Source organism: Nicotiana tabacum, chromosome 18 (assembly GCF_000715075.1).
Source record: "Nicotiana tabacum cultivar K326 chromosome 18, ASM71507v2, whole genome shotgun sequence".
Lineage (NCBI taxonomy): Eukaryota > Viridiplantae > Streptophyta > Magnoliopsida > Solanales > Solanaceae > Nicotiana > Nicotiana tabacum.
In genome coordinates, this window is record NC_134097.1 from 147,470,683 (window position 1) to 147,486,622 (window position 15,940).

The 15,940-nt window shown below is 37.9% G+C and overlaps 2 protein-coding genes and 1 pseudogene across 3 annotated transcripts; all 3 read right to left on the minus strand.

The window, feature by feature from the left end:
* Nucleotides 1–6,594: 6,594 nt before the first annotated feature.
* Nucleotides 6,595–8,009, minus strand: LOC107769775 (uncharacterized; annotated as a pseudogene).
* A 1,328-nt stretch (nucleotides 8,010–9,337) lies between these two features.
* On the minus strand, nucleotides 9,338–10,369 carry LOC142172757 (uncharacterized). The gene has a single exon (XM_075236436.1). The coding sequence runs from the start codon at nucleotides 10,367–10,369 to the stop codon at nucleotides 9,338–9,340; it is 1,032 nt and encodes a 343-aa protein (XP_075092537.1).
* A 1,933-nt stretch (nucleotides 10,370–12,302) lies between these two features.
* On the minus strand, nucleotides 12,303–14,670 carry LOC107762903 (DNA repair protein RAD51 homolog 4-like). 2 transcript variants are annotated; one of them, XM_075237425.1, is made up of 5 exons: nucleotides 14,508–14,670; nucleotides 14,311–14,392; nucleotides 13,504–13,574; nucleotides 12,708–12,826; nucleotides 12,303–12,529 (listed from the first exon to the last, which is right to left on the minus strand). In XM_075237425.1, exons 1-5 carry the CDS (start codon nucleotides 14,592–14,594, stop codon nucleotides 12,481–12,483), a joined length of 408 nt encoding a protein of 135 aa, XP_075093526.1. In that variant the 5' UTR covers nucleotides 14,595–14,670; the 3' UTR covers nucleotides 12,303–12,480. The 2 variants fall into 2 exon arrangements, 1 of the variants encoding a protein (XP_075093526.1); XR_012702383.1 differs by lacking the exon at nucleotides 13,504–13,574 and having other exon boundaries at nucleotides 12,391–12,529; nucleotides 14,508–14,635.
* Nucleotides 14,671–15,940: the final 1,270 nt, after the last annotated feature.

The following is a 15,940-nucleotide window of genomic DNA, read 5'->3' on the forward strand; positions in this document are numbered from 1 at the left end:
TTTTGAAAATGATCCTGGCCAACCAGGAAAAGATGATGGCAACAAAGGATACCTTGACTAAGGCGGTTGGGGAACATGGAAAAGCTTTGGAAAAATTGGCTCGGGAGCACAAAAAGCTAAGGAAACAGAAAGCTTCCAAGGAGTCAGTTGCACAGTTGAAAGGAGATGTGGCCAAGCTGCTAGCGGATCAGATGTCATTCGACTTATTATTTGGAGATCCAGCTGGAGAGCCAGCAACAGAGCAGCCACAAGCAGAGGAGGATAGGCCAAGGAAGAAGAGGAAGCTCCCGAATACAGAGGGAATAGTGATCGAGGTGGCTCCCCCGTCTAGTACAGCAGATGTTGAGCCCTTTTCAGTTCCACCAGTTGATGAGCAGGATCATGAGCAGACACCTGTCCCAGCAGCACATCAGCAGGCTGGGGACCAGTTTGATGAGGCTTGAGGGTCCGCTCTATATCCTTTGCTTATTTTTTATTTTTGATGTCTTATTTGGTAGTTAGCATTGGGGACAATGCTAGCTCTTATTCATGGAGGTGTGGCCCTACTATTTGGATTAACTATCAGGATGACTGTATATATTATTTTACCTTCTTTTAATTTCTATACATTAGTAGTGGATAGATGGTTTGTATATAACCGTTCATTCCAGATGATCTTCAGAGTTTATGTATATATTCATTTCCCGCTGGTTGTATATTCTACTCCCTGTTTGTACATATTCATTAGATTTTCATCTTTATTTCCTATTTTTCGTTTTATTAGTTGCAAAGTTAGGCTCGTAGCCTTTGTGTTTTGTTTTGGCGTTTGCAATAAGCCCTTGGTTTTCTTAATGCCACGGTTCTTTCCAAGGGTAGATAGTGTGCAAACCGGGTGGCTCTTCCCAATAATAGATGGTGTGACAACCTTCTTAAGGGTTTGAGTCCGTTTTTGATCTTCAAATTTTTATAGTTAAGGATAACTCAGGCAAAGCCTCACTTGGGCCTAACACATTTGCCTTTGATCTTATGGTCGAAGACATTATGTTGTGTTTAGGATGGTGAAAGTTGTGGCCTTGAGACTTTTGTGTTGACCAAATAATCATCACGTGGTCATTTTGGGCCATGGGGCACTTGAATCATATCTAAGGTTATTGTGGGCCCTCGACTCCGTCTTAGACAACCCTTGAGTGTGTGTGGTGAGATTTCGAATTGCGAGCCCAAGTACCGAGCCGATGGTCTAGAACTTGCCCTGAATGTTTGTTGAGGCGAAATCATAGGTAGAACTTGACTTGAGACGTGAGTATAGGCTCTCCTTGATCCAAAATGCAAAATTTGAACACTTTTCATGACCTACCAATGAAATAATCCCTAGTTCAACCCTTTTGAGCCTTAAATCTTTTTCGTTCATGAACCAAGCTAAAAACCTATACCCGTTCCTAACGAAACCCTCTCTTGGCACCCAAATCTTCCCTTGAGTAAATGGCAAATGTCTAAGTTTGGGGGGGAGAGACAGGAAGGGCATCAATGTGTAAAAAAAAAGGAAAAAAAAAGGAAGGCAATGAAAAAGAGAAAAAGACACAAAGAAAGACAAAAATGAATAAAAACCAAAAAGGGAATCCAAGGACGACAAAAAGAAGTGAAAAAGGTGTAGAAAAGTGATAAAAAGGAGAAAAGATTTGAATTACAAAAGAAAGAGTGACAATGTGTCCCTCTAAGCCCTTGAAAGAAGTGAACTACTCAATTGAGTCAAGAAAGTGTGCCAAAATAAATCAAAAGAAGGCCTTAAGGGAAGATTAAACCCATTTGAACAAAAACACGTCCTACCTTTACCAAAAACCTTCACAATGACTCCTCAAAATCCCTATATGATCTTGAGTTGAGGGAAGCCTACATTAGTGGATACTTACATAAGGGGCAAGCATATGGTACTTAGAGCCGGACTTAGGGCCTCTTCTTTGTGAGAGACGAGAGAGAAATCCATTCATCTCGATTTGTGTGCAAATACCCTAATAGGTGAGATTCACTTAGAGAAAGTCAAGGATGTATTAGTTTGGGTTCCATGATGACCAAAGAAATTGAGAAAGGTTCCGTGATGAAATGTGTCAACTCTTGATGCTCTTGTGTCGCACTTGATCCACAAGTTTTCAAGTTTAAATATGTTGAGGATGCATTCGCATTGAGGGCAATTGCTAGTCCCAATTGATGCCTGCTGAGGTTACTTTAGGATAAACAGGAATTACTTGGTTGTTTTCCATTGAGGGGTAGGTCTCATTCTATTTGCTTGAGGACAAGCAAAGGTTTAAGTTTGGGAGAGTTGATAACTGCGATTTCTGCATGTTTTTTATACCCATTCTTACCTGAGCTTTGTGCATTTATTGCCATATAATAGTCCCAAAATGCTTACAAATGACACTTGATTGCAGGTTTGAGCGACAAGATGACAAATACTAAAGATCGGCTCAAAAAATGAGTGAAATCTGCCGAGTGTCAAGAGACAACTGAAAGGGGGGATCAAAAGGCCCTGCGCGGTCCGCACTGTTCTGTCACGCGGCCCCGCAGGAGAGTTCAGAAGCTGGGCATATCCAAGTTCAACCTGCGCGGACCGCACTGTTTTGCCATGCAGCCGCGCAGGAAAGTTCAGAGGCCATGATATTTTTAAGATAATCTGCGCGGTCCGCGCCTCTTCTCGTGCGGTCCGCACCCAGTTCCAACGCGGTCCACATCCCTTTTTGTGCAGTCCGCACCTAAGAGAATCAGAGAAGCAATCACTCGAGACAAAAGCTCATGCGACCGCGCATCTAATCAGTGCGGTCCGTGTGGATGAAGTTCATGCGGCCGCACGTCACTTTTGTGCGGTCCGCGCCCCCCAGTACCAGATGCAAGTAATGAAGCCCTCAGGGGTATTTTTGTCCGGTTTTTCCTGTGAAGTATAAATAGAACATTTTACTTTTTAGCAAGGAGTTTTGGAGGAGGCGGTTCAAGAGTAGAGAGCAACTGAACTCGTGTTACCCTATTATCAGCCTATTTTGGGCCATTTCTTCTAGTTTTAAATGGGAATCAAGTAGATTAACATTGTAGTTAACTATTATGTCAATTTCATCTATTATTTCTTTGATTTTTGTTACTACTATGTCTAGCTAAACCCATTAGCTAGGGTTTTGGCTCAACCCTAGTGTGGGAAATTGATGGGTGTGATTGTTTAGTGCATGAATGATGTGGGTGTTTGCTATTTGGATTAATCTTAAGTTTTCACTAAGATTTGGTGGTTGCAAACACTAAGTCTAGTTTAGTGGGTCTTGACTCTCCTTGAGAAAGAGAGTCTATGACCTCAAGATTAACTCCAACAAGGAATCGGGATGGACCCATGAGAATGGTAGTCCCAATTAACGGGTTAGACCTCGAGAGAGTAATTACCTAACTTGAACCATAAGTTGCTTGGGCAAATTAGCCTACCCGATTGGTCTCGAGAGAGTCAATCGGGCAAAATCACTCTCTCTACCGAGAGGTGTGAGAGTGGGTGTAAAAGGTGCAACGGTTATAGCATAAGCCCCATATTTGTCATTTTGGCATTAGGAATTTCTACCCGTTAGTGGACCACCTAGGTAAATGCTGCATCCTTAGTGCTTTTATCTATCTTGCATACAATTTAGAATCGTAATTTTAGCATAACCTAGTTTTACAACTGTAGTTGATAAATTGTAGCTCTTAAACAAAAGAAAACCAAAAATGTTAGAAGATCAATTATGAGCTAAAACACTATCCTAGACCATACAAATACTCGACTCCAATTTGAAGTTCCCAGTGGAAAATTCGACCCCGATATCGCTATTGGGTAAAGGTATTAGCGCCCACTCATCCTTAGGTTGAGTCTGCTACGATCACTTACATTAGTGGATACTTACATAAGGGGCAAACATATGGTACTTAGAGCCAGACTTGTGACCTTTTTTTAGAGAGATTAGTGAAATTCCATTAACCTCGATTTGTGTGTCAATACTTAAAAGGTGAGGTTTGCTTAGGGAGAGTTAAGGATGTGGGAGTTTGGGTTCCACAATGACCAAAGTAAGTGAGAAAAGCTCTTTAATGAAATGTGTGAACTCTTGATGCTCTTGTGTCACACTTGATCCATAGTTTTCAAAGTTTTAAATGTGTTAATGATGCATTCGTACTGAGGGCAATTGTTAGTCCCAATTGATACTTGTTGAGGCTATTTTAGGATAACTGGAATTACTTGGATGTTCCTTTAAGGGGTGAGTCTTATTTTGTTTGCTTAAGGACAAGCAAAGGTTTAAATTTGGGGGAGTTGATAACTTAGGATTTTTACGTGTTTATGCCCCTACTTGCCTATGCTTTGAGTATAAATTGATACAAAAATAGCCCTAATATGCTCACAAGTTGTGCTTGACTGCAGGTTTGATCGACAAAGTGACGAAATGTCAAAGATCAGCTCAAAAAGGAGTGAAACATGCTCAAGTGTCAAAGACCAAGAGAAGTGAAGAAAAAGGGCCTAGTGTGGACCGCGTAACAGTGACCGCAACCGCATTAGGAGGTTCAGAGACATGGCATGTTCGAGCTTGAAGTCACGCGGCCGCGGTAGGACATGTGCGGTCCGTGGTGAAGCTTCGCAACCGCACTCCTGCTTTGTGCGGTCCGCGTTCATAAAGTTCAGCAGAGTGCATCTTTCCTCACGCGGTCCGTGGTCACGTCTGCGCCGACCGCCAGTTGCCATCGCGGCGGCGATACACTTCCACGCGGTCCGTATCCCTCAGCTCAAGTCATCAAACAACTGTCCAAGAGCCAGTGCGGCCGCGGTTCATTTTGTGCGGCCCGCACTGACCCCACAAGGGTATTTTTGTCCAGTTTTTCCAGCCTAGAATAAATAGAACATTTTACTATTTTTTTAGGGATCGATATATCTGGGAACGATAGACAGAAGCTGTGCTTGGTGTTGTAGCCATTTTTTGCATAATTACTTCCCATTAACAATAGATTATTGTAGTTTCTTCTCAGTAATTAATTAATATGTTTAGTTCTTCATCAATTTCTGTATCTAGCATGAGTAGCTAAACCCATTAGCTAGGGTTGTGGCTCAACCCTAGTGTGGGTAATTGATGTGTGTTGCCATCTAGGGTTAGATTGACTATGGGTATTTGTTATTTGGGTTGATTTTATGATTTAATTTAGAATTGGTGGTTGCAAACACCGTTTCAAGCTTTGTGGGTTTAACTCTTCTTGAGAAAGAGAGTCTATGACCCCAAAATTGACCCAACAAGGAATTGGGATGGACTCATGAGAAATGATAGTCCCAATTAACGGGTTAAATCTCGAGAGAGTAATCACCCTACTTGAACCCTAGTTGTTTGGTCTAATTTGCCTACCCATTTGGTCTCGAGAGAGTCAATTGGGCAAAATCACTCTCTCTACCGAGAGGTGTGAGAGTTGGTAAAATTATGCAACGGTTATAGCATAAGCCCCTAATAAGTCAATCGAACCTAAGTAACTTCTACCCATCAATTAGCCACCAAGGTAATGCCACGACCCTAGTGCTCTTATTTCCATTAATTACAACTTAGCAATATTCTCCTAGCATAATCTAGCTTTAATCCGTAGTTTTATAATAGTAGTTATAAATACAAAATCTCAAAAGATGTTTGAAGTGACATTAGAAGCACAACCGCAGCTCTAGGCTAAACAGAAAATACAACTCCACTACTAGCTCCTTGTGGAAATTCGATCCCGGACCTCTATTCGGGTAAAAGCTATTGCGACCCACTCTTCCTACCATAGTGTAGTGTCGAGTCGGCAGCGATCAAATCTGTGTGGCAGTCAGAGGATCAGAAAAAAAAACTCGTGAGAGTCAAGGAGATCGCTTTGATGCCATATAATGGAGAAGTTTTATTGTATGCCTCACACAACTGACATTAGTTGTGTGAGACTCTTTTTTTATCTCACAAATTTGTGGACCCAAATGAGCAAGATGAAACAAAAAAAATAATTTTGTTAAATGATGATGAGTTGATTATATACACAAACAAGTTACAAAGGCCTAGTTAACAGAAAGCAAGAAAAATAAAATAACAAACTCCTTAAATGGTGGGAACAAAATAACAACTTATGCAATAAAACAAAGTAGATACACAAATTTTACAAAGCAGTAACAGTAACTCCTAATATGTCAAGCGTTAATTATTAAATAGCCCTTTGAGTGGCAAGCAGGACGACGAAGAAGCCCTTTACTCCCGCTTTGAAATAGTAGGAACTATTACAGTATTTGTTTTGGGGGTAAAAGTATATGGTATTATTTTCTACTACTCCATCTTAACGGGGGTGAAATTACATACTCCTTTTTATAAGAGCCAACAATTATTATTAAGGTTTAGCCGGACACCAAGTGCTCCAATCAAGCATGCCCAGCTCCACAAACCAAGTAAAAAATCATGACACTGGAACTGACTACAAGCAAGCAAGGGAAAAGGAATTATTGTGTAATTAGTAGGGTTGCTCAATAGCACTTTCCAAATGGACATATGAGATAGCATCAAGACGAGCACAAGACAGATCTGGCCGCGATCTATTTCAGAGATTTTCCTAAGTAATAGCATACAAGTCCAATAGCTAAAATACAAGCTCATCAACGAGCCTATATACAACAATACTATTGCTGCAAGCATCCTTGACAATGGCTTCCCATGACTCAAAGTCAAACCTTTTCTTCCTTTTCTCCATTTCCTCCAAAACAAAGCAAACATCTTCAATCTTCCCTTTATCAAGCAGGCCAAGAATCATACACCTTATTGTTTCTACATGCGAAAAATGCCCGCTAATCAACATTGCATTCAAAACCTTCAAACCTTCCTCAAATTCTCCTGTTTTACAAAACCCATCAACTACCATTCTATATGTAGCTGCATTAGGATTGCAACTTGCAATTTGCATATCAACTAACATCCTATACGCTTCAGCAGTTTTACCTTCCTTACAGAAATAATTGATTAACATATTATAGATCACAACGTCGGGTTTAATGTGCCTTTTTTCATCTCCACGAGTAAACTATTTGCCTCACCAATGTCGCCTAATTTTAAAAGATTAGTCATCAAAATACCATAATTGACTATTTTAAGCTTACATCCTTGGTATTCCATATCAAACATTAACTTCTTGGCTTCTTTATACTTACCCAAAGAACTCAAACCTTCCATCAACAAAGCATAAGAAACTGCATTTGGCTTCTTCCCCTTTCTAACCATATCCTGAAACAAACTTTTAGCGCCTTCAACATCCCCCTTCTTACACAAAAATCCAATTTGACAATTGTAAGTTACCACAGTCGGCTCAATTTCTCTTTCAATAATTTCATCAAACACTTGGCGCGCCAGTTCCCAGTCACCTTTTTCCAACCACATCTTAATAATAATGTTAAACGAAACAGCATTTAACCAAATACCCATTTTCGAACAATTCCTTAACATCTCATTTGCATTATCAGAACGTCCATTATCAACAAGCACATTTAAAAGTGCATTTAAAGACTATACACTACGCGTACAATTAAACGACGCCATGTTGTGAAAAAGCTCAATAGCTTTATCAACCAACTGGGCTTTGCCGTAATGTTGAATCAACCCGACAAAAACCTTCTCTTGACATCGAATATAATATGTTTTTAAATACCCAAGAAGGGTTTCAACAGCTTCAAAGACTCGAGACTTAGCGAACTTATAAATAAGACAAGAATAAGTAGGGTAGTCATGTTTGAACCCGGTTTGCTGGTAATCATGGAATAGTGAAATAGATTCATCAGGATCTTGGATTTGTTTGAGGTCAGCAAGTAGTGGTATTGGCTTGCGAAGGAGGTTTTTTGTATGCTTATGAGGCCTTTTAGGTGAGGATTTTGAGGTGGGTTTACAAGAACGATGATGACTGTGGTATAGTTGGGATTGGAAAATTGAGGTTCTAAATTGTGCAAGGTTGTTAATTTTGAGTTTTGAGGGAGTTGTGCTAGCTTGTTTGATTCTTGAATTGATCATGGAATGTAGGAGGTAGATGTCAAATTACAGTTTCAAGTGTTAGATGAAAGATCTGTGGAGGGAAAATGGGTTGCTTAAACTTGGAAGCACATTTGAAAGCTTATGCACTCGATAATCCTATTTAAAAGAACAAAAATCGAATGCGTCAGTGTTAGGGTTTTAATAAGGACAACAACAGACAAATAATCACGATTAATAAGAACATATAAAATACAATAAATATTTGTGTTTTTTTGTGTGTGTGTGTGTGTGAAATATCGGGAGAGAGAGAGAGAGAGAGAGAGAGAGAGAGAGAGTACTGCTGACGAATAGCTGCAACCCTTTTGCCATCTGAGTTCCGAGAGCAGCGCTATATCATCAAGTCAAAGAGGAGAAATTTTATTTTGAGTGAGACTCAACCAACAAAACTTGTATGAGACACATCTATCTATTTGAAAAGTGGAAATATGGGTCCCACCTATTTCCATTCCCTATCTCAATTCCCTTTCTCATATTTTTACCAACTTTACAAGATGACAAAATGAAAAAGCAGTCAACTTTTCACCTCTATCTTCTATCCTTTTCTAAAAGGAAGGGAACATGTGGATTTTACGGTCGTTTGTTCGTGTATGCTTTTCCAAATTCAAGAGTCTAAAAAGAAGAATGACTGAATTTTTCTCTTTGTATTTTAAAATAGAAAAATGATGGGCAAAATATTTTTGCGGGAGAATCATTGATTTTTTTTAGATATCTATGCTTTCTAGTTCCTAATTTGTAATTGTCGGATCAATAGTTTGGTTGAAGCTTATTAATCTGACATCTCACTGGTGTGCAGTGATGTAAACTCAACTTCACATTTATAGAATTGCTTGGGGTAAGCATTAAGCAATACAATAATAGAATTGCTTAAAATTCCAGTACAGCCAAAATGCACCTTCATTTCTTCACATAATATGCTGGAAGTTCATACACAAGTGCTCCAATCTCCAGTATATTATGCTGGAACTTTCCGTATGTTGGAGTTCCAGCATAATATGCTGGAAGTTCATACACAGGTGCATCAATCTCCAGTATATTATGCTGGAACTTTCCGTGTTACAGCAAAATAATGACTATTTTTCAACGACTTTGCAAACGCTAGCTATTTTTCAATAAAGCCTGCTTAGTTAGCGGAGGTCTTGAGTTCGTCTCAACAAGAGCATTTTATTTTTCTATATTTCTGTATTTTGCCTTGGTTATATTCGTTGCGCAAACAAATACAGTCGATACAAGTTGTATCCTTCGTATACATTCTTGTATACAATCGATATAATTGTATTATTTGTATACACCCTTGTATTTCATATCCACTAGGAAAATGGAACGTCAGGCTTAATGTGCCTCTTTTTCATCTCCACAAGTAAACTATTTGCCTCACCAATGTCGCCTCGTTTTAAAAGATCAGTCATCAAAACACCATAATTGACTATTTTCAGCTTACATCCTTGGTATTCCATATCAAACATTAACTTCTTGGCTTCTTTATACTTACCCAAAGAACTCAAACCTTCCATCAACAAAGCATAAGAAACTGCATTTGGCTTCTTTCCCTTTCTAACCATATCCTGAAACAAACTTTTAGCGCCTTCAACATCCCCCTTCTTACACAAAAATCCAATTTGACAATTGTAAGTTACCACAGTCGGCTCAATTTCTCTTTCAATAATTTCATCAAACACTTGGCGCGCCAGTTCCCAATCACCCTTTTCCAGCCACATCTTAATAATAATGTTAAACGAAACAACATTTAACCAAATACCCATTTTCGAACAATTCCTTAACATCTCATTTGCATCATCAAAACGCCCATTTTCAACAAGCACATTTAAAAGTGCATTAAAAGACTGTACACTACGCGTACAATTAAATGACCCCATGTTGTGAAAAAGCTCAATAGCTTTATCAACCAACTGGGCTTTCTCATAATGCTGAATTAATCCAATAAAAACCTTTTCTTGACATCGAATATAATATGTTTTTAAATATCCAAGAAGGATTTCAACACCTTTAAAGTCTCGAGACTTAGCGAGCTTATAAATAAGACAAGAATAAGTAGGGTAGTCATGTTTGAAGCCGGTTTGCTGGTAATCATGGAACAGTGAAATAGTTTCATCAGGATCTTGGATTTGTTTGAGGTTAGCAAATAGTGGTATTGGCTTGCGAAGGAGGTTTTTTGTAGGTTTATGAGGCCTTTCAGGTGAGGATTTTGAGGTGGGTTTATGAGAACGATGATGACTGTGGTATGGTTGGGATTGGAAAATTGAGGTTCTGAATTGTGTAAGGGTGTTAATTTTGAGTTTTGAGGGAGTTGTGCTAGCTTGTTTGATTCTTGAATTGATCATGGAGTGTAGGAGGTAGAAGTCAGATTACAGTTTCAAGTGTTAGATGAAAGATCTGTGGAGAGAAAATGGGTTGCTTAAACTTGGAAGCACATTTGAAAACTTATGCACTCGAGATTGGATGGGTACCCATTTTGGTGAGATTTTGATTTGGGCCAAACAGATGCTTCAGAAGCTGGAAATTGGGCCTAGTTTATAGATGTGTTTGGGTGAAATTCAAAAATAGCCAGATTTAATGGGAGAAATTAAAAAATAGCCAAATTTACAACTGGTCGTTCAAAAATATCCCAGTTTTAAAAGTAATTGAAATTTATCCACTTTTCATGTAAAGATAAATCTGAGCGAAAACACTATTCAAAATCCGGAATACGCTAGTATATTATGCTGGAGTTCCACCATAAGTATACTTGAACTCCAGCATATTATACTGGAGTTCCATGATAAGTATGCTGGAACTCCAGCATAATATGATGGAGTTCCAGCATAAATACACTAGATCTCCAGCATAATATACTAGAGTTTGGAGCACCGGAGCTCCAGTCTCCAGTATATTATACTGGATCCAACAAAGTATACCGGTCCAACATAATATGCTGGAGTTCATACACAGGTGTACCGAACTCCAGTATAATATGTTGGACCGGTCTCTGTTGCAGCAAAATAGTGCTATTTTTTCATTGACTTGGTAATCGATATTTAGCCACTTTTCATGTAAAGATAAATCTGAACAAAAATACTGTTCAAAATACATAAAATATTCCAGCATAATATACTGGTCCATCACAATATGCTGGAAGTTCATACACAAGTGCTCCAATCTCCAGTATATTATGCTTGAACTTTTCGTGTGTTGGAGTTCTAACATAATATGCTGGAAGTTCATACACATGTGTACCAATCTCCAGTATATTATGCTAGAACTTTCCGTGTTACAGCAAAATAATAACTATTTTTCATTGACTTTGCAAATGCTGGCTATTTTTCAATAGAGCCCGCTTAGTTAGGAGGTCTTGAGTTCATCTCAACAAGAGCATTTTATTTTTCTATATTTCTGTATTTTGCCTTGGTTATATTCGTTGCGCAAACAAATACAATCGATACAGGTTGTATCCTTCCTTTACATTCTTGTATACAATCGATTTAAGTTGTATTATTTGTATACACCCTTGTATTTCATCTTGGTTACAGTTGATGCATGTTGTATTTGTTGCACGAACGAATACAATTGCACAAAAGTATACAGTTGATACAAGTTGTATGCGTTGTGCGAACGAATACAATTAACATAAGTTATATTCGTTGCGCGTTTGAATACAACTAATACAAGCCGATAACGATTGAACAATAGTTATGAATGGTAATTAGGTAAACTGTAATTATTAGCCTCTAAACTATAATGCTTTATGAAAATTCATCTTACATTTATCAGTTAACCTTAATTTATACTACTAAGATGAGACAATAAAGATCTTAGATAACATGCTAAATCATAACTTTATGATCCGTATAGGATTTCACGAGAGGAACTTAGATGTTTATATGACAAATTCTTTGCATTTTCATCTGCTTTTGATATTAAAAGTAATTCAACGTTATTTAGATATTACACCAAAGAAAGATGACGTCCATTAAAACCCTTTTAAACGGATGAGTGTTATGAAAAGGATACTGAAACTAGATATATAAATCAATAGTTGAAAAAACTTATACTCATACATTTCACTTGCAAACAGTTAGGCAGAGAAAGTTGGTCATAAAGCTAATCAGGTCTTAATTTTGTACATGTATACTGCTCTTGCTGAGATAGTTTCGCAAGCATCAGCTCGCAATTTTGATAAACAAAGTAATTTTCTCCTCTATATTAAGTATATATTTTCTGTCAAAATGCCAAAGTAATATTAATTTCATCTCAGTCCAAATGAGAGAGACCACAAAATACGAACCACAATCCATTTCATATAAAAGTAAAAACATGTAGTAGTCTCGTAGCTTCATCTCCATCTCACAAGGTCAACATATATTTCTTTTTTTCCAACAAAAATATTCATTTTCCTCGACAATTCGACAGCATCAAGTTGATACCTTGATAAACTAAAAGCCAAGATTCTCTGGCATTATAAAGCATGATCATTGTACCTCGAACTCAATTCTATCTCCTGTAGCCTGGATGAAATATCCACTATTAGAAATAAATCTTCATACACAGTGATGGTGTTTCGTTATATCCAGATCAAACATTGATGTTGCAAAGTCAGGTGTTTAGGTTGATTAGTCTGATGAAGTTCAATAAGTTGCTGAGAACCAAGTTTGAACAATAGAGTTATTCTTGCAAGAAACATACCATGTGTGGGTGTCTAAGTACTGGCATGCTGCTGATGTTCCGAGCTCGGTCTCTGGATAATAGAAGTCTAACATGCGGAATGCCCCTCTAACTCTCTCCAAGTGCTGGCTTGGAAGTACCTTTCTCACCGGCCACCATGTGATTGGTGACCGAGCACAGAAGGATAAATATTATAATGTGGTCCACAAATAGGATATCTAGCAAACTAAATGCCTATAGTGAAAGTAGTACGAAAATACTCCATTACTTATGGAGAAAAGTTCGGGTGGACGATATGGGGTTATATGAATTTAATTACTCCCTCCATTTCAAAAAGATTATCTTAGTTTGACTTGACACAAACTTTAATAAAGAAGGGAAAACTTTTGAGATATGTGGTCTTAAAGAAGTCATATCATCTATGACAGTAAAACTTTTAAAACTTGTGGTCTGAAACCTGTCATAACATTTGTGTGGTTATACATGCTTCTTATTAAGGAAATATTAAAAGGTGTCAATCTTTTTTAAAGAGACTAATAAGGAAATAGTGTCATTCTTTTTGAAACAGAGGAAGTAGAATGAACTTGTTGGCTGTAATTTGAAATCTGTGGATCAATACAAAACCGAAGTTCCTTTTAGAAGATCTAACCCATTAATAGGTTCAAATGGCAAGTATATAACAACTTGACGCGTTCAAGTTTCTGGCTGATGTGCCTAATACACTGATCCAGTTAAACGAAAATCAATTCCATCAGTTGAAAATGAACAACGCTGCAGCAAAGAGAACATGCTAATGCTATGTTACTGCCAAACTTACCAAAATGCAGATATCATGTTCATGTGCTAATAGTTTTAGTAAAAATCCCACTGAAACCATTAAAGCATGTCCTGATTCACGCAAAAACTTTAGTTGTTACTTCGGGAGTCAGTAGTCAAGCAGGTAGTTTTGACATACGGAATTAAACTTAAGTTTTCTACTTCAACAAACAATTCACACATATGAAACAGATTACAGAGGCAAAGCTTCTATACATTTCTCCACTATTTTTGTTCCCTCATTCAACAAAAGTAAATTGACAAATCTGTGGACATGATACCGCAGGGGAAAACCTAATCATCTGCCTATAGACGGAAGAAGAAACTCAGGATAAAATTAAATTTATTTGGAAAAAAATGAAATCCAGAAAAGCAAGATTAATATCAGTGTAGGAATTTGCACGTTTACTACTTTATTCCCATTTAACATCTTTTTCATAAGCAATTGTCTATCATATACCTAGAAACAAGTTTGCACTAGGATAGCAGAAACAACAAATCGGTCAAAAAAATTGTAGGAGAACTCACAAATGTTGCATTATGTCTGAGAGCATATATCAACAACTAAGTTTCAATCCCAAACTAGCTGGAATATAAATACTAGAGGAAAAAAAAAAACTAAATCTAAACCAATTAGAATTTGTAGTTTCGTCAACCAAGGAACTACATTAAAGAAAACAAAACAAATATTTCTTAAAATAAAGAAACGACAACTTAAATCTCAAATTGCTCAAGTAAATACTAGTAAAAAGGATAACTAAAAATTACTACCATAAAGTTATCATTTCATCTTTTAGTGAAAAATTACCTTGTGCACCACCTCCTCCAAGAATTGGTGTAATGAGTGTTGATATTGAGTCAATGATAATCATCCGTATATGCTGATCTACCTGCATTTCATACCCTCGGAAGTGAGTGCCCTGAGGACTCGTACCCAATCCATGGTAATAGGGAAAAGGAGATGAGATGAGAGTAGAGAAATTTTAGCAGTGTATTTCCAAAAACCTGAGATATGAGATTGTTCTTTAGCTGATGAAGCACTTCAAACAGTGTAAAAATGTCAAACACTGACAAGCATACTATGTTGTTCATTACTTGTTGAAGGGCCTTGTCCACCTACAGAAAGAGTTAAATGTCAGAGAGGGAAGATGGTATTGAAAAGTTGGTTACAGCAACTTGCACAATAAATCTCCAGAGCCGTATTATTCTTGCTGGACAAACGTTAATGTGTACAGTACATCTCCAGTTAGTAGATAGTCAGTTGCATATGTAACTGATTTGGGACAAGAGGAAGCCTAATCTATGCGACCTAATAAGAGAATTGAAAGTCCTATTGGAGTATGAATCTGTAAAAATCAGTCCTTGTTGGTTCACATGTCAGTAATAGAAAGGAAAAAGTAAAATAATCAACTTCTAACTTCAACTTCTTTTGTAAATCAGCAGTGCAAAGAAACTTCTTACAGCATAGTTCTCCTATTTAAATTCATTCAGCACGAATTATGGAACTGTCATAAACTATAATCAGATGGTTCTGTGCAGCTTATAATGTATCAACTACGTGATACCATGATTTGATGACAGAGCTAGAGTTATTATAATGATGAAGGAAATCAACTAGAAAGAATTACAAAAGAGAGAAGAATGTAACGACCCGGCCGGTCGTTTCACGAGTTACCGCTCCATTTCCCCCATTTTTGCTTCTTATTGCCTTGCTCAGCGGTATTATGTGTTATCGGGTTGATTGGCTCGGGTTCGGAAAGGTTTTGGGTGAGGTTTGAGACACTTAGTCTCTTTTGAGTAAGCTTAAGTTGGAAAAGTCAACCGGATGTTGACTTATGTGATAAAGGGCTCGGATGTGAGTTCTGATGGTTCAGATAGCTTCGGGAGGTGATTTGGGACTTAGGAGCGTGATCGGAATGTGTTTTGGAGGTACGGGGCAGATTTAGGCTTGAATTGGCGAAGTTGGAATTTTGGCGTTTTCCGGTTGATATGTGAGATTTTGATATAAGGGTCGGAATGGAATTCTCGACTCTTAGTTACATTAACATCCAGAAATTCCCAATGAATTTGTGTTGATAAGGCATATTCTTTTCGGAGCATTCATTTCATATTTTGAGCTCCCTACAGGCAAGAAGAAAGGAATAAGAATTTTTGACATCTCCAGCAACTCTTTCGGGCTGAATCTTGTTCCAATATCGAGGAATTCCTTCCAAATTGTCTACAGTCTCACCAAGAGCCATGGACGTGCCAATGCTATTCTATTGTGATTACAACGCCAAGGACCAAAAGACCAAACTTTTGAAGCAGCAAGTGTTATGGGAACAAGGGGCACATCAAATTACATTGTTTATGACACATGCATGTTAAGATTGACCTCTGCAGCCCCACCCCTTAGACCATAAATAACTTATTCGCATTCAGTATTCTACCCAACCAAT

Excerpts from the sequence above, each read along its gene's own strand:
- LOC142172757 (XM_075236436.1), bottom strand. The coding sequence starts at position 10,369 with ATGATCAATTCAAGAATCAAACAAGCTAGCACAACTCCCTCAAAACTC.
- LOC107762903 (XM_075237425.1), bottom strand. The coding sequence starts at position 14,594 with ATGAACAACATAGTATGCTTGTCAGTGTTTGACATTTTTACACTGTTT. Across the intron at positions 14,393-14,507 it reads AGAACAATCTCATATCTCAG|GTAGATCAGCATATACGGAT; the intron begins GTTTTTGGAAAT and ends TATGAAATGCAG. Across the intron at positions 12,530-12,707 it reads TACTTAGACACCCACACATG|GCTACAGGAGATAGAATTGA; the intron begins GTATGTTTCTTG and ends TATTTCATCCAG.